Source organism: Saccopteryx leptura, chromosome 6, assembly GCF_036850995.1.
Source record: "Saccopteryx leptura isolate mSacLep1 chromosome 6, mSacLep1_pri_phased_curated, whole genome shotgun sequence".
In the NCBI taxonomy this organism is placed as follows: Eukaryota; Metazoa; Chordata; class Mammalia; order Chiroptera; family Emballonuridae; genus Saccopteryx; species Saccopteryx leptura.
Genome location: NC_089508.1, coordinates 55,020,424 through 55,046,795, shown reverse-complemented (window position 1 = coordinate 55,046,795; position 26,372 = coordinate 55,020,424). Strand labels below are relative to the sequence as shown.

General features: G+C 44.3%; 1 protein-coding gene across 1 annotated transcript in view; it reads left to right on the top strand.

Moving 5' to 3' along the window:
* The window catches only part of SNX1 (sorting nexin 1), a 48,947-nt gene that overhangs the window by 13,111 nt on the left and 9,464 nt on the right, over window positions 1-26,372 (top strand). The window contains exons 2-7 of the mRNA XM_066344160.1: window positions 11,354-11,462; window positions 17,088-17,215; window positions 17,778-17,844; window positions 23,342-23,385; window positions 25,449-25,590; window positions 26,243-26,321. Coding sequence (XP_066200257.1) covers window positions 11,354-11,462; window positions 17,088-17,215; window positions 17,778-17,844; window positions 23,342-23,385; window positions 25,449-25,590; window positions 26,243-26,321 — 569 coding nt within the window. The remainder of the gene's footprint in view (window positions 1-11,353; window positions 11,463-17,087; window positions 17,216-17,777; window positions 17,845-23,341; window positions 23,386-25,448; window positions 25,591-26,242; window positions 26,322-26,372) is intronic.

Here is a 26,372-nt window from a genome sequence, read left to right as displayed (position 1 = left end):
TTTTTTTTTCTGAAGCTGGAAACAGGGAGAGACAGTCAGACAGACTCCCGCATGCGCCCGACCGGGATCCACCCGGCATGCCCACCAGGGGCGACGCTCTGCCCATCCTGGGCGTCGCCATGTTGCGACCAGAGCCACTCTAGCGCCTGAGGCAGAGGCCACAGAGCCATCCCCAGCGCCCGGGCCATCTTTGCTCCAATGGAGCCTTGGCTGCGGGAGGGGAAGAGAGAGACAGAGAGGAAAGCGCGGCGGAGGGGTGGAGAAGCAAATGGGCGCTTCTCCTGTGTGCCCTGGCCGGGAATCGAACCCGGGTCCTCCGCACGCTAGGCCGATGCTCTACCGCTGAGCCAACCAGCCAGGGCCAGTCCATTTCTTTTTACCCCTGAAAATATTTCTGCTCAGCTTTTGAATCCTGTTTTACGTAAAACTTGAGAATACTATGCCTCGAAGGCCAACTGTGTGCTTGATACTCTTCGGTATGTTAAAAAAGAAATAACAGGCCTAGCCTGACCAGGTGGTGGCACAGTGGATAAGAGCGTCGGACTGGGATGCAGAGAATCCAGGTTTGAAACCCTGAGGTCTTGGCTTGAGTGCAGGGTCACTCGCTCTGCTGTAGCCCCCCCACCCCCCCATCAAGGCACATATGAGAGAGCAATCAATGAACAACTTAGGAGCCAAAACGAATTGATGCTTATCTCTCCCTTCCTGTCTGTCCATCCCTATCTGTCTCTGTCACACATACACACACAAAAAGAGAAGAAATAACAGGCCTAAAAAGGGAGTCATCTTTCCCCAAAACAGCAAATCAAGACTTAATTTCAAATTCGACCTCTCCCAGAAATAAACAATTGTTTATTTTTTAAGATTTTTATTTTTATTATTATTTTTTTGTATTTTTCTGAAGATGGAACCGGAGAGGCAGTCAGACAGACTCCCGCATGTGCCCGACCGGGATCCACCCGGCATGCCCACCAGGGGGCGATGCTCTGCCCATCTGGGGCGTTGCTGTGTTGCGACCAGAGCCATTCTAGCGCCTCAGGCAGGGCCACGGAGCCATCCTCAGCGCCCGGGCCATCTTTTGCTCCACTGGAGCCTTGGCTGCGGGAGGGGAAGAGAGAGACAGAGAGGAAGGAGAGGGGTAGGGGTGGAGAAGCAGATAGGTGCTTCTCCTGTGTGCCCTGGCCGGGAATTGAACCCGGGACTCCCATACGCCAGGCTGATGCTCTACCACTGAGCCAACCGGCCAGGGCCTTAAGATTTTATTTATTGATTTTACAGAGAAAGCAGAGGGGAAGGGAGCAATAAATATCAACTCATAGGTGCTTCACTTTAGTTGTTCACTGATTGCTTGTCATATGTGTCTTGACCAGGAAACCTAGGTTTTCGAACTGGCGACCTCAGCATTTCAGGGTTGACACTTTATCTACTTGCCACCGCAGGTCAGGCAAAATGTGATCTTTGTGTTTTTATTAATTTAATTTTTTTAATTACAGTTTACATTTAGTATTATTTTGTATTCGTTTCTGGTATGCAGCATAATGGCTAGTCAATCATATACTTTAGAGTCATTTCCTCAATACTTAAGAGTATCCACAACTGTAAATAGTTACAACAGTATTATTGAGTATATTCCCTAGCTGTACTTGACATCCCCGTGAATATTTTCTAACAATTTTGCTTATAATATTACAATAATCCCTTCACTTTTTTTGTTTGTTTTTTTGCAGAGACAGAGAGAGGGATAGACAGGGACAGACAGACAGGAACAGAGATGAGAAGCATCAATCATTAGCTTTTCATTGCGCGTTGCAGCACCTTAGTTGTTCATTGGTTGCTTTCTCATGTGTGCCTTGACCGCGGGCCTTCAGCAGACCGAGTAACCCCTTGCTGGAGCCAGCGACCTTGGGCTCAAGTTGGTGAGCTTTTGCTCAAACCAGATGAGCCCGCGCTCAAGCTGGCAACCTCGGGGTCTCGAACCTGGGTCTTCCGCATCCCAGTCCAACACTCTATCCACTGCACCACCGCCCAGTCAGGCTATATTGATTTTTTTTTTAAGAGAGAGAAAGGGGAAGAGAGAGACTCATTAATTTGATTTGATTTGTTGTTCCATCTATGTATGCATTAATTGGTTGATTCTTGTATGTACCCTGATGATACTCTAATTGAGCTAGTAGGCCAGGGCACTCCTCAAGGTCTTTAACCACCTCAAGAGTGCATATAATCTTTGTAAGGTATCCCCTCCCCTTGCTGAGGAAAAAGGAAGGGCGTAGCCACGAAGTGTGGAATAATAAAAGCTTTATTTAGTACAGCACTTCCCAGATGATGTTCCCTGGTCTCGGGACAGAGGCCAGGGAAGTCACATGGATAAAACCACGTGGGGGGTATTTAAGGGTCATCTAGGGTGGTCGAGTTAATATGACCTGACAAAATCCCACTTGGTGGCGAACACTCTTTTCCCAAGGACTTCTGGGAAGTTTCTTTTGGTGCGCATGAGTATGGGCAGTTCTAACCAAAGTTCCTGGGTCTGGTTTCTCACGTGACCTTCTCCCATTGCTCACACCTTACATTCTGACCTTTTGTGTTAAATAGGGGCGCCGCTATTCGTCTGGCTATTTCCTGCTGGTTAGGGGCGTCATGGGGATGGGGAGATTGGAAGGTGGTGGCTTTGAGGGGAGTCGCGAGGAACATCTGTTCCAACTGCCAGCAGTCCTGCATGGGGGCAAGCTTGAGGCGAGAGACGTGGTTAGAAATGAAGGTAGCATTGATTATGGGGGAACCCTTGGTAGTGAGGAAGATGTTGTCAGCTGTTTAGTGGTTTTGAGACTTTGTAGAGTGTTTCAACGTAGGAGGGGTACAGGGTATGATGGCATAACTAAGAAGGAGTGAGAAAATGGGATTCTGTCCAAACTGCATGTCAGAGGTGGTATGTGAAGGGGAAAAAAATGGGTCCCATTCACTCCCATACTGAGACCCGTGTGGGAACTAAAGGTCCAGAGTGTGATGGAAAAACAGAGAAGGCAGCTCCCATGTCCACAAGAAATAAGAGATGGACTTACCCGCTATTTGCAGCATTACCCTGGGCTTGGCAAGGGTGATAGGAGTCTTCAAGTCCAGGTCACGTCAGTTGTCCATGAGGCTGAGGAGTTTGAGCGGTGGGCCCGCCTGGCTGGCTTGGCCTCCCATTTGGGTGGCTTGTCCTCCACGTAAAGGCGCTGAGGAAAATCCTGTTGCCCAAAGGGGCAATTGCTCTACCAGTGACCGGACTGCTTGCAGTTGGGGCAGGGGCACTGTCGGGACCAGTAACCCTCCTTGCCACATTTAAAGCAAGCTCCTGGTGGGATTCCTCCTTGCGGCCTGGACTTGGGTCTGGCACCTCCTGTGCCTTACCCCTGTTGCTCTTCCGGCCTCAGGGCTGCCACAATAGCCTGGGTTTGGAGAGTTACCTTCTGCTGCATGCGGGCCTGGCGAACAGCCTTGGCCTTTTTCTACTAGCCACAACCATTAAAAACTTTAAATGCCATGTTCACAGGTGTCAGATAGGGGTTTGGGGTTGAGAATAAGAGGAGGGGAGTCTCCTGGGGAGCCCGGAACCCAGATCCACCAGAAACGCTGGAGCCAGAGGCAGGTCAAGACCAGGCCTTCCTGCAAGAAGACTGGGGTTGGGCCATGGGGTCAAGGAGTCCTGCAAACTGGTGTAAGGGCCAATGCCAGGCTGAGAATGGCCTGACGGAGGACGGGTTTAAGAACACAGTGGAGAAGGGAGGGGCCCCTGGCCAGCAGGGGAGGAGAAAGAGAGACTGGTATTTGCAGGTGAATGAGAAACAGGATCCAGTGAAGGGTGGAGAGGGAGCTCTTGGAGGGAAGAGACCCGAGTGAAGAGGTCCGCAGAGGGACCAGAGAGGGGTCTGGAGAGGGGTGCCCCCGAGGTTCAGGCAAGAGGGGGAGAGAGTTGGGGGTCGGGCAAAGGAGGATAGATCAGGAGCGGAGGGTTTAGGTGAGGTTTCTGTGGCCAAAATGGGCCTGCGGCACAGAGATTAGGACGGGAGCGCAAATAACTAGAAGCCCTGAATGTAAGGGATCTCCAACCAGTTCCCAGTTCTTTGGTGATAGTTAAATTGGTGAAGGTGTTAAAACCGAAAGCCCCTTCAGGAGACTACCTGGTTTGATTATGCAGTGGGTTCTGTGTCCTGGCCACAGTGGAGAAGGACAATTTCTTCTTTAGGGAGGGAGAGATTTCAGATAAGGCACTCCAGGAGTGTTTTTGGATTAGGTTTAGATTCCTGTGCCCTCACAGCCGCCCTCAGTCCTTGGAGTGGTCAGAGATGAGAATTGGCATCCCGCAACTCAAGCTCTGCCACCAAACAGATAAGTAAAGTGGATGTGCTTGGGACGACTCCATGGGCACACACGCACTCGGAACGGAAAAGAATTCACTGACACAGCTGCGATTTTGGACAGGGATTCTCAGCGGAAAGAACTGAGGGGAGGCTGGAGGCAGGGGACTTACTGCACCGTGTGCTGAAGTGAGTGGAAGGTCAGAGATCCTGGTTCTTCCTCGGAAGGGAAGGGGAAAAGAGCGGTCTCTTGCGGACTTCAACTCCCCCCGGGTTTCGGCACCAAATGTAAGGTATTTTTCCCTACCGAAGAAGAAGGAAGAGTGTAGCCACGAAGTGTGGAATAATAAAAGCTTTGTTTAGTACAGCGCTTCCCAACGACGTTCCCTGGTCCTGGGGTCAGAGGCCAGGGAAGTCACACGGATAAAACCGTGTGGGGGGTATTAACCGTCTAGTGTGGTTGAGTTAATATGATGTGACGAAATCTCACTGGCTGGCGGACAGTCACTCTTTTCCCAAGGACTCTGGGAAGTTTTTTTTGGTGCGCATGGGTGTGGGCGATTCTAGCCAAAGTTCCCGGGTCTGGTTTCTCACGTGACCTTTCTCCATTGCCCACACCTTACAATCTTTTACAATCTTTTTTTTTTTTTTTTTTTACAGAGACAGAGAGAGAGTCAGAGAGAGGGATAGACAGGGACAGACAGACAGGAACGGAGAGATGAGAAGCATCAATCATTAGTGTTTCGTTGTGCATTGCAACACCTTAATTGTTCATTGATTGCTTTCTCATACGTGCCTTGACTGTGGGCCTTCAGCAGACCAAGTAACCCCTTACTCGAGCCAGTGACCTTGGGCTCAAGCTGGTGAGCTTTTGCTCAAACCAGATGAGCCCTTGCTCAAGCTGGCGACCTCGGAGTCTCGAACCTGGGTCCTCTGCATCCCACTCTGACGCTCTATCCACTGCGCACTGCCTGGTCAGGCACCTTACAATCTTAACTAATCTCTAATCCAATTCCTACCTTGCTTTCTCCTACCTGCATGTGATCTTTTTTGCCTTCCTTCATTCCAAATTTATAAAAAGAAACTGCAACCTATTATTCTCAGGAGTATTTGAGATCTTGCTCCCCCATATGTCATCAGTTTTGGCTCAGATAAACTTCACAAAAATTCTCTAGGTTTGGACATTTTTTACGTCAACAGGGTAAAAAATAAAACAAATGTGAACAGAGATAAAGTTTGGGAGGAATACTGAACAATATGCCAGAGAGAGAGGTAAACATATTTTTTTAAGATAGGTAGGTGTACAACTAACTAGTAAAAGTTAACTTTGCTTAGAAAAATGGGTAAAGTACATCAAGTCACATGGCCAGTAAACATGGAAACCTGGCAAAGATTTTTTAAATGGCAGAATGCTTAATGTTGCGATGGATGCAGTACGTTGATACATTGCTGGTGAAAAGAGGGGGATGTAAGATGGTCGTGGGCTTTCTTTATATTCTTTTTTTTTTTTTTTGAGGGACGGAGGGGGGAGAGGGAGAAAGAGAAATATCAATGCTTTGCTGTACTTTAGTTATGCATCCATTGATTGCTTCTCATACGTGCCTTGACTAGGGATCCAGCTGGCAACAACAGGATCCCGGGCTCGAGCCTGTGACCATGGGATCAAACCAGCAACCTTGGGTTTTGAATGGTGGCACTCCAGTTCAATGCTTTATCCACTGTGCCACCACCAGCCAGGCAGCAGAACCTCTAAAAAAATTTTTTTTCAAAAAATTTTAATTTTGTATTTTTCTGAAGTTGGAAACGGGGAGGCAGTCAGACAGACTCCTGCATGTGCCTGAAATTTTTTAATGTTTAGTAATCCTGCCTACAAGTCTCTCCCAAGGAAATAATCAGGTGTGTGTGTATACACACACACACACACACACACGGATGGATATCACATCATTATTTGTAATGATTAAGAAACCTGGAAACTGTTGCCTGACCAGGCAGTGGTGCAGCTGAGGACCCAGGTTCAGAACCCCAAGGTCACTTGCTTGAGCATGGGCTCGCCAGCTTGAGTGCAGGATTGCTGACTTGAGTGTGGGATTATAGAAATGACCCCATGGTTGTTGGCTTGAGCAAGGGGTCACTAGCTCAGCTGGAGCCGACTGATCAAGGCACGTATGAGAAAGCAATCAGTGTACAACCAGAGTTGCAACTATGAGTTGATGCTTCTAATCTCTCTCCCTTTCCCTTTCTCTCTCTCTTTCTCTCACTAAAATATATATTTTATATATATATTTATATATATATTTTTTATATATATTTTTGCCTTCCTTCATTCCCTGGTCCTGGGGACAGAGGCCAGGGAAGTCACACGGATAAATAAAAAAATAAAACCTAGAAATTGTCTGACCAGGCGATGCCGTAGTAGATAGAGTGGCCTGGGACACTGAGGACCCGTGTTCAAAACCCTGAGGTCTCTGGCTTGAGTGTGGGCTCATCTGGCTTGAGTGTGGGATCATAGACATGACCCCATGGTCACTGGCTTGAGCCCAGGTTGCTGGCTTGAGCAAGGGATCACTGGTTTGGTTTGAGCCCCCCCGGTCAAAGCACATATGAAAAAGCAATCAATGAACAACTAAGATGCTGCAACTATGAGTTGTTGCTTCTCATCTCTCTCCCTTCCTGTCTGTCTCTCTTTCTCCCTTGGGGGAAAAATAAACAAACACCTGGAAATTGTCTAAATGTTTATTGTTAGGGAAATGAATGTGTGGTATACCAGTACAATAGACAGTTAAGTCACTAAGAGTGGGAATTTTTGTGCAACTCTTAATGACATGAAAAATGTTCTGATTGTAGGGGCAAAGACAGAATACAAACTTTTATGTACATTGCTTGACCTGGAATGCTGAGATCACTGGTTTGAAAGCCTGGGCTTGCCCAGTCTAGGCACGTATGAGAAGTAACTACTACAAGTTGATGCTTCCTGCTCCTCCCCCTGCCTTTCTCTATATGCCTCTCTAAATTCAATCAATAAAATCTTAAATAAAGATTTTTATGTACATAGAAGAAAAACAGAGGAAAGATTAGGGTAGTAAATATAGCAATCGATCTAATCTTCAGCTTTCTTAGAACTCAGCCCTGAGTGGTTTTTGGGATGGAGTCCCAGAGGATATCTGAGGAGCAGTTTTCTGTTCTCACAGGTAGTTGTTTACCTAGTTGCCAAGGGAGCAGAGGTCTTTGTTTTCATTACAGTTCTAGCCAAGCAACTATGGTTTGGGCTTAAAGATGATCTGGTGGAGGGAGAAAGACAGGTAATTATGCTCTAGTTGTCACTGCATATTCCATCTATCTGGGTCTTTCTCTTCTGACTAGTACAGAGATAGACACACTGCTATTATAGCGTTGCTTCAGAAAATGTTCTTTGTCTTTAAACTGCCAAGTTTAGATGGTAAATCAGGAATAGAGAGCTGGCTTTATTCATCTCCATATCACAAGAATGGGTTCTTCTAGGTACTTTTTTTATTATTATTACTTTTTTATTTTTTAGTGAGAGGAGGGGAGGCAGAGAGACAGATTCCTGCATGCACCCCAACTGGATTCACCTGGCAAGCCCAGGTGATGCTCTGCCCATCTGGGGCTGTTACAACCCAGCCATTGTTTAGCACCTGAGGCAGAGGCCACTGAGCCATCCTCAGTGCCCAGGGCCAATTCGCTCCAATCGAGCCATGGCTGCAGGAGGGGAGAGAGAGAGAGAGAGCAAGTTCCAACTGGCCAGGAACTCTAGTAGGTGCTTTTTTAAATGAGTAAATTCTAACCTGTGCCTTACCTGTTGCTTCAGTCTCTCGGTGAGGTACTAGTAAATTAGGTTGTAATATATATCCTTAACGTATCTTGGGTTTTAATCTCTCCTCGGTTTCCATCTTCAGATAACTGGTATCAGTGGGAACCGAATTAAAAAGAAATCGGATGGCTTTTTATGAGATTCCTATACTGTGCAAGAGCAAAGGAATACTTAAGGAAGGAAGTATACATGTAGGAAGGCGGCTGGGAATGTATGAGGCAAAAGGGAAGGGTTTTGTTTGTTCCCTATTTTTGTTATCTGTCTCTGCTTTTTAAGATTGTAGAAGCAGTTAGAAGTCTCTAACAATTGGTGTAACATTTAAGCATATGCAACTACTAAGTGTTCATTAAATTTTATTAGCATAGGAAAATTCCAGTAGAAGCATTGTTTGCTAATATAAAACTAAATATTGGTAACAGTTTCTTTCCCTGAGGGTGGTCCAAATACGGGTAGCTCTGTTGCGACTAGAGCCACTCTAGCGCCTGGGGCAGAGGCCAAGGAGCCATCCCCAGCGCCCCGGCCATCTTTTGCTCCAATGGAGCCTCGGCTGCAGGAGGGGAAGAGACAGAGAGGAAGGAGAGGGAGAGGGGTGGAGAAGCAGATGGGCGCTTCTCCTGTGTGCCCTGGCCGGGAATCGAACCCAGGACTTCCGCATGCCAGGCCGATGCTCTACCACTGAGCCAACCGGCCAGGGCCCATTCTTCTTTTTTCCTACATAAATTCTCCTTCTTCCAGAGGCCCTTTCAAGGACACTCGAGACCAGACTTCCCGGATGTGGGCACTGAACATTCTGAGCTGGGTAACTGTTCTGAGGGTCTGTCCCGAGCACTGCAGGGCGCCGAGCAGCTTTCATGGCCTCGGCCCACCACTTACTGGCAGCACTCCCAGGGACGAGGACCAGGATGTTTCCACGAGTACTGCCGCCAAAAGTCAGGGGGAAGTCCCCCCCTGTTGAGGACAGGGAAGTCCCTCTCAACAAAAAATTGGGCCCGGCCCTGGCCGGTTGGCTCAGCGGTAGAGCGTCGGCCTGGCGTGCAGAAGTCCCGGGTTCGATTCCCGGCCAGGGCACACAGGAGAAGCACCCATTTGCTTCTCCACCCCTCCCCCTCCTTCCTCTCTGTCTCTCTCTTCCCCTCCCGCAGCCAAGGCTCCACCGGAGCAAAGATGGCCCGGGAGCTGTTTGCATGGTACATTCAGGGTACTCAATAGATCGGTCATTCCCCTTTCTTCTGTTAGGTCAGAAAAGGCCTATTTCTGAGGAACAAAATCCCTAAGATTTGTTAAGGAAATGTTTCATAAAAAATTCCCTCAGTCGGGTCTGTAACTGATTTGGCCTTGGGGTCTGACTTCAAAGCCCTGTAATACCACACCATGGCTTTTGAAGCCAAATTCCCAGCTGTCTGTTCATGTCTTTCACAATCCAGCTTTGTTCATTCTGGTAACTGGTCTGGGTCTCTCCCCACCCTTCTTTGTAGCTGATGACAGTATTTTCACTATGTGTCCACTAGGCTAAGCATGACTGATTTTTCTTCTGCTAGTCTGACATGGGTATGGTTGAAAATTATTTCTGTGTAAGTTAAGGATGAAAAGATAAAGTTATGTTTACAAACAGCATTAGATGTAAAATGTTAAATCCCTTGCCCCTCAAAGGGTTCAGTAATATCCACAGCTGGACTTCAGTGAACAGTTTAGCTAAGGCCACAAAGTAAACCAGGATCAGAGCTTTAAATTCTGGACTCCAGTCTGGCGGCCTGGTCACTAAAATGTGCCCCATCAGCATTTGAAAGAATAAAGGCCATCAACTGAAAAAGAAAAATGTGTTTGGATAGGTTCTTTTGAAAATTATCTGTGTGTACACATACATCAGTATCATGTGCTTTGCGGTACAACATTTCAACAAGGATATGGTGGTGTTAGAAACTAACTCTAAAATGTATGAGTTTATTTTAGCTCTGTGATTACTAGGGCAGCACTTACATCACTAATACTAATTTGCTGCTTATTGAACTGGATGACTAGTGCTCCTGTCTTCTTCTAAACACCTGTAGAAGTGACCAGGGGATGCACTGAAAGTCACTTTGATAGAGTTGTACACTTGAAACCTATATAATCTTATTAACCATTGTCACCCCAATAAATTTAATTTGAAAATCAAGAACCAATGATCCACAGACTTGAAGGCACAGTAAGAATTTGGGTTTTAGGCCCTGGCTACATAGCTTGGTTGGTTAGAGCTCATCCCATTATATAAAGGTTGCCAGTTCAATCCCTGGTCAGTGCACATACAGAAACAGAGTGATGTTTCTGTCTTTCTCTTCCACTTCCACCTCTCTGAAATCAATAAATTTCAAAAAAAATATTTTGGATTTTAACCTATCATCAAGGGATGCCACAAGAAGGTTCTAATCAGTGGAAACCAATAATGTCATCAAGATGCATATAGCTTTAAATTAAGACTCAGAATATTTTGCTAAAAAAAGTCACTTTCTCAGGGATTTTTTGGTTTTTGCTTTTAGATTTTATTTATTTATTTTAGATAGGAGAGAGAGGGGGAGGGAGGGAGGGAGGCAGGGAGGGAGAGAGAGAGAGAGAGAGAGAGAGAGAGAAAGAGAGAAAGAGAGAAAGAAGTGGGGGAGGAGTAGGAAGCATTAACTCCCATATGTGCCTTGACCAGGCAAGCCCAGGGTTTCAAACCAGAGGTCTCAGTGTTCTAGGTTGACACTTGATCTGCGCCACCACAGGTCAGGCCTCAGTTTTTTTGTTTGTTTTTTTTGTATTTTTCCGAAGTTGGAAATGGGGAGGCAGTCAGACAGACTTCCGCATGTGCCCAACCGGGATCCAACTGGCACGCCCAACAGGGGGCGATGCTCTGCCCATCCGGGGCGTGGCTCTGTTGCATCCAGAGCCACTCTAGCGCCTGAGGCAGAGGCCACGGAGCCATCCTCAGTGCCGGGTCAAACTTTGCTCCAATGGAGCCTTGGCTGCGGGAAGGGAAGAGAGAGACAGAGAGGAAGGAGAGGGGGAGGGGTGGAGAAGCAAATGGGCGCTTCTCCTGTGTGCCCTGGCCGGGAATCAAACCCGGGACTCCTGCACGCCAGGCAGACGCTCTACCACTGAGCCAACCAGCCAGGGCCCTCAGTTTGTTTTTAATGGTACTGTCTTATTCATAGTATCTCTTTGTTTTTAGAGTAAGCCCCAGTCTCCAAAGAGAATTACTTCCTTTCCCATCAGCAGTGGCTCTAAAGAAAATGGGATCCATGAGGAACAAGACCAAGAGCCACAGGATCTCTTTGCAGGTAAGTATGGACTCAACAGTTGTCTTAGGAATCTTCTAAATTACTGAGTTAAATTTCCCCCCTCCCCCCGAAAATACATATCTATGTTTGGAAGCGTAACTCTAGGATTGTGGTGGATTCCAAACATATAAAATGCAGTTCTTGCCATCAAGATTCTTGCAGGTTTAGGAAATAAGACATAAATATCTTACTTAAGAATGTGAGTTAGATAAACTATTAAACAGTAATATAAATGTGGCCAGAAGAATGTTAGAAATTCTAAGTCATGGGAGCTCAGAGGGGTCTGAGATCAGACTTAAGCAGGGGCTTTTATGATCAAGGTTCATAGTAAGAAATACATTTTGTGTCATGATCCAAAATATATACATACTTGTATAAAACTGAAACAAGTTTTTAAAATATGTTGCTCTTACTACTTTCAATACAATCTGAAATCTTTTATTCTTTTTTTTTAATGCCATTTGCAACCCATTAAATTGATTCCAAAATTCACCAAGTGAGCCACAATCTGCAGTTAGAAAAACACTAGTATAGAATGGGGGTTTCTTAATCTTGACACTATTAACATTTTGGGCCCAATTTTTTTTTTTTCTATATTTTTCTGAAGCTGGAAACGGGGAGAGACAGTCAGACAGACTCCCGCATGCGCCCCACCGAGATCCACCCGGCACGCCCACCAGAGGGCGACGCTCTGCCCCTCCGGGGCGTCGCTCTGTTGCGACCAGAGCCACTCTAGCGCCTGGGGCAGAGGCCGAGGAGCCATCCTCAGCGCCCGGGCCATCTTTGCTCCGGTGGAGCCTTGGCTGCGGGAGGGGAAGAGAGAGACAGAGAGGAAGGAGGGGGAGGGGTGGAGAAGCAAATGGGTGCTTCTCCTGTGTGCCCTGGCCGGGAATCGAACCCGGGACTTCTGCACGCCAGGCCGACGCTCTACCACTGAGCCAACCGGCCAGGGCCGGGCCCAATTTTTTGTTGAGAGGGACTTCCCTGTCCTCAACAGGGGGGGACTTCCCCCTGACTTTTGGCGGCAGTACTCGTGGAAACATCCTGGTCCTCGTCCCTGGGAGTGCTGCCAGTAAGTGGTGGGCCGAGGCCATGAAAGCTGCTCGGCGCCCTGCAGTGCTCGGGACAGACCCTCAGAACAGTTACCCAGCTCAGAATGTTCAGTGCCCACATCCGGGAAGTCTGGTCTCGAGTGTCCTTGAAAGGGCCTCTGGAAGAAGGAGAATTTATGTAGGAAAAAAGAAGAATGGGCCCTGGCCGGTTGGCTCAGTGGTAGAGCATCGGCCTGGCATGCGGAAGTCCTGGGTTCGATTCCCGGCCAGGGCACACAGGAGAAGCGCCCATCTGCTTCTCCACCCCTCTCCCTCTCCTTCCTCTCTGTCTCTTCCCCTCCTGCAGCCGAGGCTCCATTGGAGCAAAAGATGGCTGGGGCGCTGGGGATGGCTCCTTGGCTTCTGCCCCAGGTGCTAGAGTGGCTCTGGTCGCAACAGAGCGACGCCCCAGAGGGGCAGAGCATCGCCCCCTGGTGGGTGTGCCGAGTGGATCCCGGTCGGGCGCATGCGGGAGTCTGTCTGACTGCCTCCCCGTTTCCAGCTTCGGAAAAATACAAAAAAAAAGAAGAATGGGTGCAGTGGTTGGGAGGAAGTAAAAAGTATGTTTGAGGGACAGTCAGTAAACCTGGTGGGCCAGAGGAGGGTCCTTGGAGCAGCTGTGGGCGATAGGACTGGAAATGGAGTTCAGGAGGGTTTCATTAATTCATTTACTTATTTTGGTTTAACATTCTCCAAATTTTATTTTATTATTTATTTGTTTGTTTTTAAAAAGAGAGGAAGAGAGAGAAACATTGATTTGTTGTTCCTCTTGTTTTTGCATTCATTGGTTGTTTCTTGTGTGTGCCCTGACTGGGGATCGAACCAGCAGACTTGCTGTGTTGGACTGATGCTCTAACCAACTGAGCTGCCTGACTAGGGCCTTTTTTTTTAGAAAATTAAATATAATGGAGTGACATTGATGAATAAGAGTACATAGGTTTCAGGTAAACATCTCTATAGCATTTGAACTGTTGATTGTGTTATGTGCCCATCACCCAAAGTCAAATCATTTTCCATCACCATATATTTGTCCCTCTTTACTCCCCTCCCCTTCCCCCTTCCCAGGGCCTTTTCTTAAATTTAAATTTTTTATTGAATTTATTGGAGTGCTGTTGGTTAATAAAATTATATAGGTTTCAGGTGTACAATTCTATAATACATCATTTGTATACTGTATTGTGTGCTCACCACCCCAAGTCAAGTCTCCTTCTAGTTTGGAAGGACTAATAATTCAGTTAAATTTTCATCCTAGTGACAATTAAGAACCATTGGCAGTTTTGAATAAGGAACGTGATACTGGCATGGCAACATAATGTTTTAGGAAGACTGATCTAGTGGAATTATATAAAATGGAATGCCATGGCCAAAGGCTAGAGACTTCAGAAGGCATACACAAATTAGTTCAGGAATGCAATGACAAATGACAAAGCGAAAATAAGTGATGGAAGTAGGAAGGGAAGGGGAAACGTTTCAAAAAAGAAATCAACAAATTCTTGTGTTAGGGATTAGATATAATGGGTGTCCAAAAATCAGGATTGAAGACAGAGTTAAAGATTTCAAGTCCAAGGATTGAGAAGAAAATGATACTGTTTGAGAACTACATTGTAGAGAAGAAACTGGCTTTGAGGGGAAAGTGAGTTTGGGTTTTAGATATTTTAAATTTGAAATGCAAAGGGAAACACCCAGGAGGTGATCTGAACTGTGGCACTCTACCTGTGGCAAGAGGGAGGTACTAGAGAAAGGGGATCTTCGCAGGGGTTGAAGCTGCCGTGGCAGTGGGATCCTTCAAGAAGAGAAGGGTGAGGAAGGGGTGAGATGAGAGAGTGGAGGGTAAGATTTTAGGAAGACTCACATTAGAATTCAGCTAGAAAATTTAAAAGACATGAAAGGGAAAAGGAGGTGAGAAAGTCAATAAAGATTTAGAAGATTACAATAAAGATTACTCGCTACAGCAGACCGAGTGACCTCTTGCTCGAGCCAGCGAGCTTGGGCTCAAGCTGGTGAGCTTTGCTCAAACCAGATGAGCCCGCACTCAAGCTGGCCACTTTGGGGTCTCAAACCTGGGTCCTCCATGTCCCAGTCTAACACTCTATCCACTGTGCCACCGCCTGGTCAGGCCCCTTTGTCTCTTGTAACTTAAAGTGCATGCTATTCATTCTGATACTATTTTTTGATAAAGTTTCTGGAGGAAAAGTACAAAATAATGAATTGTCTTTAGATATATGGCAGGTTGAAGAGAGGTTTTTCTGTCTTTGGGACCTGAACATATGATCTTTCTTTATTCAAAGACCTGAAATGTTAGTGTAACTGAGTTACCTCCATGATTGTATTTTATGTACATGAACATACAAAAGATCCCTATTAGGGACATACCTTTTACTCATGAGGAATCTGATTTACTTCATTCCCTTACTACCTGCCTCACCATTAAGAAAGGATCATAAAATACCTATAGAAAAGAATGCTTACAGTGAGACATTTAGTTTAGTGCTTGAGTAACTTCTCAGATGTTTTTAACTATTGACTGGAAATTACAATGTTCTGATTGTATTTTTGACATGATTCATTTAGTGATGATCAAGACTCTCTGTGATAGCGTACAAAGGCTTTTCCATCATCTTCTCAAGAATACATAGGAAAAAACATTTTTAGTGGAAGTTTTGACATCTTTCTCACATGAATTTCAGTAGAAAATCCACAGCTCTTCAAAAGGCTCTTAGTAGCATTCCAGTAAGCCAGAGGTTTTAAATAAGCACCTCCTGTTTCATTTCCAAACACATTTGTAACTGTATTTATGTGGGGACTGCATGAGGTGAATGTCTTAGACAAATTTCATCTGTTTGCTAGTTTCAAAGAATCTGGCTGCCTCCCTAGAGACTCGTGATATATACTTTTTTTGTTTTGTACTCCCACACCAGCGTCAGATTATGTTAGCACCTCTCTTTTTTCCTGGTAGGGACCAGGTTCCAACAGTGTGACAACCTTGTTTGTAGACATGATTCATATTTAATGATTAGAACACTGATTTAGGATTTGGTTACGCCTTATAGACCCCTGTCTCTGGTTTCATTTTAGCTACAAATGAAAGTCTAGAAAAGAAAAAGAAACTACTTTCTTTGAATTTTCTAAGGGCTAAAATTGAATACCTACTAATCAAGCCAAACCCAAATGGATATTTATGTTTTTATTTTTAAAAAAATTCTGAGCTATTTAAGTTTTGAAATTCTAGCTCTATTGCTCTGAGTTGAAAATGCATTTTTTTTTAATTTGCTAAAAACATTTTGATGCTTAAAAATGGTACATAATGCTCTTTTAAGAGTATCCTCTCTAGATGACTTATTCTGTTCGGCTAAACTGAAATTTTCCCAGATAGACAAAGGCAGCTCTTAAGCACTATATCTGAAACTATTTTGATTAGAAAGATTTTTTAGATAATTGTACATGTCTTTTTAAATTCCTTGGACCACATATATTAAACATAACTTAATCTTTGCAAGATGACTTAAAACTATAATTGTGAAGAGTTCATAAAATGTGCTAAAAACAGCCCTGGCTGGTTGGCTTGGTGGTAGAGCGTCAGCCTGGTGTGCAGGAGTCCCGGGTTCGATTCCTGGCCAGGGCACACAGGAGAGGCGCCCATTTGCTTCTCCACCCCCCCCCCTCCTTCCTCTCTGTCTCTCTCTTCCCCTCCCACAGCCAAGGCTCCATTGGAGCAACGTTGGCCCGGGCGCTGAGGATGGCTCTGTGGCCTCTGCCTCAGGCGCTAGAATGGTTCTGGTTGCAGCAGAGCATCGCCCCCTGGTGGGCATGCCGGGTGGATCCCGGTGGGGTGCATGCGGCAGTCTGTCTGACTGCCTCCCCGTTTCCGGCTTCAGAAAAATACAAAAAAAATAAATTAAAAAATAAATAAAAAATAAAAAAAGAATTAAAATGTGCTAAAAACAACAGTGCCATCCTCAGGTGTGGCAAACAGTATCTTTTCCCAAGAGTTACTGTGTATCTTGGTTCCATTTTTTCTAGTTTACAATTTTCTTTACTTTTCCTTTGATGTCACTTTTTACTGTGAGTATTCCTGCCATTTCTATCATACTAGCTTATAAAGCAGATAACCAAACTTATTTTTCTTTTGTGACAATTATAATAAGAGTAAATAGGATTCATAAAGGGTCTTCTTATTATTATTTAAATAAGGTTTTAAAGGAATACTTCTAAGAGCAAAATAAATTAGCACACTTACTTTGGTTATGTAGTCTTTTTGCTTGATAGTTGGGTCTTGCCTAAATTCTGCGTAGGAGAGGGTAGCCAAGTAGTTGTATTTAGAAGTGAGAAATGTTGCTCTACTAAGCTTGTGCTAGAAGAATACTTCCCTTACCATCCTCCCCTTTTGTCCATGTAAAAATTTTTTGATTCTTATTTTCTTAGTCTGAGAACCTCTGAGTATTGAGAGTGGTTGCTGTTCTGGTCATAGCTTATAGAACTAAGTGTAGCCATGAAAGACCCATTGACCTTTTTATAAAATATTAACTATTTTTAGATGCCACAGTGGAGCTATCACTGGACAGCACACAGAATAATCAGAAGAAGGTGCCAGCCAAAACGCTCGTATCTCTTCCTTCAAAGGAAGGCACAAATTCTTCTAAGCCCCAGCCAAGCTACGAGGAGGTGAGAATCTATGCTATTGGTCTTGTTTGTGTGTATATTTTGTTTTTGGATTTTTTTTAGGACTGTGTTGCTGCCAGTCTTAAGTTGAGTTGAGTATGAATCTTCAGTAAATATATATGACTTTTGAGGAAGACATTTATGGTTAATGGACAGCCAGAATCATAAAGGACTCTTTCCTGGGCAAAGTATCTATAACCCATAAGATAACACAGAGGCTTTTAATGGTCACTAATGATATTCAGTGTATGAAGCTCCCATATTCAAGAGTATAATCTCTTCATTCCCTCCTTAGCCTGACAGAGGCAAGTTTTCCAAAATCTAGTAATTACTCAAATTCATTATTATCTTATGGTTTTAAGATAATAGATGTAACAAAGACTCCTGAGCAGACTCCACCTTAAAATTTTAGAGGTTGGCTCATTAGGATTGTTGGGAATGGACAGCTGAATGCTGATACGAGCAAGGATGTATCTTGAAGAAGTTATATTGATAGAAGATAATACAAGGTAAAATTAATGATCTTTTTTTTTTATCAACTCTCATGATTGTTACTTCTTAAAAGCTAGAGGAAGAAGAACAAGAAGACCAATTTGATTTGACAGTTGGTATAACTAATCCTGAGAAGATAGGTAAGTGTGCCTGGGACTCCTTGTAATGTTAGGATATGGCTGCAGAGAGCATAGTTAGCCAGTTTCTAGACTGGGACCTCCAGAACTGAACAAGCCCTTGTAAAGTACTCATCATTGTCTTTCCTGTAGAATTGTACTGTTTACTGTGCTCCTAAGGCCAGAAACGGCAGTTCTAGTTCTTCATTTAGGCTTTTCTTGGCTTTAGGCAGAAAAATCAGAGACATCAAATACTATTAGAATCCCTTTCTTTTTTTTTTTTACTGTTAATAATCAATTAGAGAGAGAGAGAGAGAGAGAGAGAAGGAAGGGAGGAGCAGAAAGTATCAACTCCCACATGCGCCCCGACCAGGGAAGCCCTGGGTTTCGAACCGGCGACCTCAGTGTTCCAGGTCGACACTTTTTACCCACCGCGCCACCGCAGGTCAGGCAGAATCCCTTTTTAAAAATGCAGACATTACTTTCTCCCAGAGTTGATGAGACCATTTTATTTTCTCTTGAGATTATAAATTCTATTTAGACACCCAAAAACACATGTTCTAAATTTGGGAATACTGAATTTACTTTTCGCTCAAAAAGTTTGAAATTCTTGGTACGTATCATTTATCACACACTCTCGATGTCCTAGTGAAATGGGGAGGTCTGCATCTCTCTTTCTTAGGTAAAGATTGAAAGACCCAGGTTGTATCTTGGTCAGGTTGAAATTAAATTTTCAAAAAGCACAATACTTAACTTAACTTTGGCCAGAACTTGCATTTTTAGAATAACCTTTCCATGTCCCAAACTTGTGAAGCTGTTAGTGAGCAGAAAACACAGGCCTCAGTTTTCCTTGTTCTTGGTGTATCCCTGACAGAAGACACTATACAGGGCCTTGTCCTAAATGGGGGTAGCTTTTATATGGTTAAGAGGAAAAAACTGTAATTTCAACCTTTTCTCTATTCTGAACTAGGAACAGGAATTTATAAAGTCTAATTAAGACTTGATGCCAAAATAGCTTGTCATTAAAATGCTGAGCTTTACTTTTCCTATACTATTGCACTGGTAAGATATTTATGAGCAGATTATACAATTCCCTGTCCAACAACAGAGGAAATGGAGGACCAGTAGTGAAATGTAGCTTTCCTGTAGGGTTACAGTGTGGTCCATGGTGGAGCCTGGACTGGAACTCGGTGGGTTCATTTTTTTGTTGTTGTTTTGTTTAGTAAGTGTTTATTTGAGATAAACTGACGGCATTGCCAGAAAGCAAGATTTCAAATGCTGCCTGACCAGGTGGTGGCGCAGTGGATAGAGCATCGGACTGGGATGCGGAAGACCCAGGTTCGAGACCCCGAGGTCGCCAGCTTGAGTGCGGGCTCACATGGTTTGAGCAAAAAGCTCACCAGCTTGAACCCAAGGTCGCTGGCTCAAGCAAGGGGTTACTCTGTCTGCTGAAGGCCCGCGGTCAAGGCACATATGAGAAAGCAATCAATGAACAACTAAGGTGTCACAATGAAAAACTGATGATTTGTGCTTCTCATCTCTCTCCGTTCCCATCTCTCTGTCTCTATCTATCCCTCTCTCTGCCTCTGTAAAAAAAAAAAAAAAAAAAATCTCAAATGCTTGGCACAACTTTAGATTATATCTTGCCGCTCTAATGTTTATGAATATTCTATAAGCACATTGGTTTTAAACTACATAGTTATTAGCTGCTTTAAATCATTGGTAGAATAAGATAAAGAAATTATAAGTAAATAATACTTTTTTTAAAAATATTTAAAAGTCATGATGTTTGAGCCCTGGCCGGATAGTTTAGTTGGTAGAACATCATTGTGGATTTAATCCCTGAGGGGGGCACATACAGGAACAGATTGATGTTTCTGTCTGTCTGTCTCTCTCTAAAACAATAAATAAAGAAAATAAAAAGTCATGATATTTGAGCCAGGAGAGGGAGGGAGTGTATCAGTTTTTTGAGCTCTGTAATAAAATACTATAAGTGGGGTGGCTTAAAACAACAGATACATTCTCTGAGTTCTGGAAGCCAGAGGTCTGAAACCATGGTGTTGGTGCGGCCGTCCTCCCTTTGTAGAAGGGAAGGGCCGTCCTCCCTTTGTAGGCTCTAGGGAAGGGCCGTTCTCCCTTTGTAGAAGGGAAGGGCTGTTCTGTGCCTCCCTCACTGCTGGTTGCCTCCCACATTCCTTGGCTAATAAATGCATTCCTCTAATCTCTGCCTTCATTGTCACATGATATTCTTTCTGGGTGTGTTCATGTCTTTTTCCCTTTATGTCTGTCTTGTCTGTGTCCAAATTTCTCTTTTTTATAAGGACACCAGTCATATCGAATTAGGGCCCAACTTACTGACCTCATTTTCACTTGATTACTTCTAGAAAGACCTATTTCCAAATAAGGTCACATTCTGAGATATAAGGGTTTAGGGCTTTTAAAGTATCTTTTTTTTAGAAGGACACAATTCAACTCATAATTTAAACATCACATGGATCAGATTTATTAAAATACAAATCACTAGGTAATAAGTCTTCATCCCCTTACACCACAGTCTAGATCAGGGGTCCCCAAACTTTTTACACAGGGGGCCAGTTCACTGTCCCTCAGACCGTTGGAGGGCCAGACTAAAAAAAACTATGGGCCCTGGCCGGTTGGCTCAGCAGTAGAGCGTCGGCCTAGCGTGCGGAGGACCCGGGTTCAATTCCCGGCCAGGGCACACAGGAGAAGCGCCCATTTGCTTCTCCACCCCTCCGCTGCGCTTTCCTCTCTGTCTCTCTCTTCCCCTCCCACAGCCAAGGCTCCATTGGGGCAAAGATGGCCCGAGCGCTGGGGATGGCTCTGTGGCCTCTGCCTCAGGCGCTGGAGTGGCTCTGGTCGCAACATGGGGACGCCCAGGATGGGCAGAGCATCGCCCCCTGGTGGGCAGAGCGTCGCCCCTGGTGGGCGTGCCGGATGGATCCCGGTCGGGTGCGTGCGGGAGTCTGTCTGACTGTCTCTCCCTGTTTCCAGCTTCAGAAAAATACAAAAAAACAACAACAAACAAACAAAAAAAACCTATGAACAAATCCCTATGCACACTGCACATATCTTATTTTAAAGTAAAAAAAACAGGCCCTGGCTGGTTGGCTCAGTGGTAGAGCGTCGGCCTGGCGTGCAGGAGTCCCGGGTTCGATTCCTGGCCAGGGCACACAGGAGAAGTGCCCATCTGCTTCTCCACCCCTCCCCCTCTCCTTCCTCTCTGTCTCTCTCTCCCCCTCCCGCAGCCAGGGCTCCATTGGAGCAAAGTTGGCCCCGGCGCTGAGGATGACTCTGTGGCCTCTGCCTCAGGCGCTAGAATGGCTCTGGTTGCTACAGAGCGACGCCCCAGATGGGCAAAGCATTGCCCCCTGGTGGGTGTGCCAGGTGGATCCCAGTCGGGCGCATGCAGGAGTCTGTCTGACTGCCTCCCTGTTTCCAACTTCAGAAAAATACAAAAGAAGAAAAAAAAACGGGAACAAATACAATATTTAAAATAAAGAACAAGTAAATTTAAATCAACAAACTGATCAGTATTTCAGTGGGAACTATGCTCCTCTCACTGACCACCAATGAAAGAGGTGCCCCTTCTGGAAGTGCGGCGGGGACCGGATAAATGGCCTCAGGGGGCCGCCTGTGGCCCGCGGGCCATAGTTTGGGGATCCCTGGTCTAGACTCTTAGTCATGTTGCCGTGAAACCAGCTGCTTAAAGCATTTTCATATTCCAAACCTCATCTTATAAGAAGTGTGACACCTTACGTTTGTGTGGGCTGTTTGTTCAACATGAGTTTCTTTTTTTTTTAATTTATTTTTAAAAATTTTATTGTTTTAGAGAAGAAGGGAGAGAGAGAGATACATCAGTTTGTTGTTCCACTTATTTATGCATTCGCTGGTTGATTCTTGTATGTGCCCTGACCCAAGATCGAACCCACAACTTTGGTATATGGGGACAACATTCTTACCAGCTTAACTACCTAGCCAGGGCAACGTGTGATTCTCATTCCCACACACATTTAAACAAATGAGAATCCTACAGTCTTACTAATTTGCATATACCATCTTTAATTTTCTGAAATTATTTAGGAAGTTAATGTAAATTTAAGACTACTATACTGCTAGCTCATTTCTATGTCTTGTGACTCTCTGTGTACGTGCAAGTATTTTTCTCTTACACATTTCCTCAGTGAGAGCAGCTAATATGCAGTCTCAAGATCCTGCCTTGCTACTGTGTTTTATGTATGTATATGAATTTAGACTTTCCTTAATTGAAGGCACAGGATTATGGGGTTGATCTTTTTGATAGTTGATGATGACTTGGATACTTTTTTAAATAAAAAATCTAGGTGTCTTTTTCTATTTATCAGTAGTAAGCATCCTTAGTGGCATTAGGCAATGCAGAATGAGTGATTTAGAAGAGAACTAATAGCAATAATCAGTGTAAAGTCATTTCTGAAGTTCAGTATGAGATTTCCATTTTATATGCCTTCATGGTAGGGCTGGAGAGTAGAGAAGGCAAGCCCGCTGCTCCTGGACAATCTCCAGCTTTGTGTGTGCTTTCCCAGCCACCTCAATGAAACCAAGTTGCAGTATGTGACCCTGCTGATATCCAGCACTGCATCTTCTTCCCCCGGGCCCTTACCCCATGAGCAGTTCAGACGCTTAAGCAAGCAGTAATTGTTGACCAGGTTTTCTGTTCAGGGTGGGGAGAAGGGAACAAAATCAGCCCCAAATACCAGAGTCTAGCACTGGAGCTGTATCTGTCTGCAATCCAATGTATGTCTTTTCAGTGCCTGGGGAGTCAATGGTGCTTTTATGTTCCTAAGTGGCCTATGTCAGGACACTAATACAGAGAAAAACAATTGCTTGAATTCCAATTATTTAATAGTCAAAGGCTGTTTCAGAAAAACAATTCCTCCAGGAAAGAGAGATTTGTGTGACATGAGGCAGCTGAAGTCTCTTCCAGCCAAGCCCTTTGCTCTGGGTGAACACGCTAGTGAGAGAGGTCAACATCCCCCAGCACCAATGGAGGGGGCCGTGACAGTATTTCTGAAAGAGCAAACCAAGCCGAGAGCTAGCTTAGGGTAGAACTACTTGTTTCCTTTCACATCAGTTGCTTCCTTCTCCTCCTCCTGCTTTATACAGCAAGAGAATTGTTTCGTTTTAGACAGATGTGTGCAACTAGGCCAAATATTGGCATGGTAACAACTGATGGATTGTCAGTATCCATTGCTGCTTTGTGGAGGGCATAAATGGAGCCTGGCTTTGAACAGGGGGCTGACTCTTGTCTAACTCAAACTGGGGCCCAGCCAGCATCCATGGGGCATAATAGCATGGAGGCCCTAAGGCAAAGTAGGAACTGAATTTAGGATAGTGTATAAAGCTCACAGATGAAACAAGTATCCCTTATACAGGGCTCCTGTGGTTTATGATTCCTGGTGACATGTTAACGAGATTAACACTGCTTTGGTTTACAGAATAATCCTGCTTTCTTGTTCTCCCACAGGGGATGGAATGAATGCCTATGTAGCCTACAAAGTTACAACACAGGTGAGTCCGAGTGATCCTGCTGATGACTACCTTAATAGACTTGGGTGCTTGTACCAAGGTCATCATTCAGATTATTTCTGGGTATTTCTTTAGTTTCTTTGCCAACATCTTCCTTCAAGTTTACTCAAGATGGAGCAAGCCTGCATCCCCTTGGTAATTTCATCTGAACCTTTCCACTTTTCTTCCAGAGAGCTAACACTTCAGTGTGAAACTTTGTAAGTTTTATTATAACATGCAGTCTATCTAATCTAGTCTTGTCCCTCCTAGGAACTATGTGGCTTAGAGCTAGTTTGGTGGATTGCCCCAAACTATGTATCACCTGTTTTAAAGTTGTCAGTTCATCCTCTTGACCCATGGTGGCGCAGTGGATTGAGCATCGGCCTGGGATGCTGAAGGTGTCGGTTCAAAACCGCAAGGTCACCTGCTGGAGCAAGGGGCTCGGTGGCTTGAGTGTGGGCTTGCCGGCTTGAGCATGAGCTTGCCAGCTTGAGCACGAGGTCACCAGCTTGAGCACAGGATCATTGAAATGATCCCAAGATTGCTGGCTTGAGCCCAAAGGTCTCTGGCTTAAAGCCAATGTCACTGGCTTGAGCAAGGGGTCACTGGCTTGGTTTGAGTCCCCCAGTCAAGGCACATATGAGAAGCAATCAGTGAACAACTAAAATGAAGCAACTACGAGTTGATGCTTCTCATCTCTCTCCTCCCTCTCTTTCCTCCTTCCTGTCTCTAAAAAAATTAAAAAAAATTGTCAGTTCTTCTGAGGTTTCCTATTACTCTCCCAAACCTTTTGGCCCTCACGTCTGGTCTTCCTTTTTTATATAATAGTAATGCATACAAAACTTATATAATATTGTATGCAAATTATGAAGCATAAAAAATGAAGCTCCAAACCTGCCATCATTCTTGAGTGCCATTGAATCCACTGCGTGTTTCTGTCATGTCCCCTGCCTCACACCTTAGAGGTGACTGTTTTTCTAAGTTGTCTCTCCTTTATAAAAAAAAGTCTTCATTTGTGTATCTCTAAAAATATGCTGAAAATAGTGCTCTCTTCATTAGCTTTGTTTCTCAGACCCAGCCTTGTTATATGTAGCTGTAGTGAGTCTATTGTGTGATTGTAGCATAATATATTTATGTTCTCATGTTGTAAATATTTGGCATATTTCGTTTTATAATCATGAACTGTGAACACTCTTGCATGTATCTTGTAGTGTACACATGCCAGTTTCTAGGGTATATAACCAGAAGTAGTTCCCCTGGGTCATGCAAATATTGACGAAAGGGAATCCAAACCTTTAAAAAGTCTTTGCACCAATTTATACTCCCATTGGCAGTGTGTTAAAGTTCCCATTGATAACACTTTCTTGCCAATCAATCATTGGCAAGGCCATCCTCCTTAAATTATGCCTATCTGGTGAGTATTAAATGATCTCTCATTATGGTGCTGGCCTAGTTTTTTTAAACTAGACATCTCCTTTATGTTATCTCTCTACCACTTGTGTCTCTGCTTCCTGTGAGTTGTAGATCCTATGACACCTTAGGGGTTAAAGTGTCTACAATGTAGACATTTCATCTGATCCTCCCCTAGAAGCATAGTCTGTCTTGTCTTTAGTTTGGCTGCTTTAATTCTAGCAGCTAATATCCTTAATAAGTCAGTCAGTGCAGGATGAATGGGATATAGGTGCCCATAGAATTCTAGCTTTATACTAGACTTAATCATGTTTGTTAGAGCAAGGGTTCTTGACTTTAATCACATTTGTTAGAGCAAGGGTTCTTAATTTGGCAATGAAACTGTATGTTTGAATTTAATTAGTTGCCTTTTATAATCCTATATATTTTATTCATTTAAAAATCATTATTCTGAGAAGGGCTGTGTAGACTCCAGAGAGCCAGAGGGGACTAGAGCTCAAAATAGTTTAAGAATCTCAACGTTAAAGAAAGCTATTTACCAGGTGGCTAAGACAGCGATCTGGGCAGTAAATTCCTTTGATGTCAGCTGGATGCCTTTCAGGATACTCTATCCCTTATTTGGAATGAAATTGCGTTCTGTTTTTTCTGTCCCCAAGACGAGCTTACCAATGTTCAGAAGTAAACAGTTTGCGGTGAAAAGAAGATTTAGTGACTTTCTGGGTCTTTATGAGAAGCTTTCAGAGAAACACTCTCAGAATGGCTTTATTGTTCCCCCTCCACCTGAGAAGAGCCTAATAGGTAAGCCTGTGGTCTCTAATTCTGCCTGAGTGGGGGGTTTTTGCATTCTTTTACAATATACTTTCTACTTAGTATATGAAACTATTTCATGTGAAAATGTAGAGTCTAGTGGTTAGGAAAGAAACATTTCCATTGTTTTCCTATAAGTCTCTGTGAGGTCTAGAGAAATAGCAAGTTTTGATATGTTCTCTTGGGGGGGATAATAGAAGCTTCTGGTGTTAGCTTCCACAGGTAGGGGTGTGTGTATATTTGCATTGGTATCCAGGAGACTTCAATGATTGCTGTTCCTTCCGAGTTGAAATGTAAATTGGATAGGGTTTGGGTGGGGGCCAATAACTCTCCCATTATCCTCAGATGATGTTTGATCCATACTCAGAGTCCCATGGCCCCCCTTTTAGAAAACATAGACTCTGCAAGTCCCAGAGTTTAGAACCTTCGGCACTTCAAAATTCATTTAACAAATGTCTCTCCTGTAAAGAACCTCTTGTCAATGTTGCTCATGACATTGAAGTGGCCTTTGATTCTATTTTGTAGTGCTGTTCTCATTGCCTTTCCTCCTGTGGGCTTGCTTGCTTTATTTATTTATTTATTTACAGGTTTATTCTTTTCATGATGACTATTGGTTATTTTTATTTTTTAAATTCCATTTCAGGAATGACAAAAGTAAAAGTTGGGAAGGAAGATTCCTCTTCTGCAGAATTTCTTGAAAAACGGAGGGCCGCTTTGGAAAGGTAAGTGCCATACAACCTTCTTCCTGAGGAACATAAGAACTAGAGGAAGCT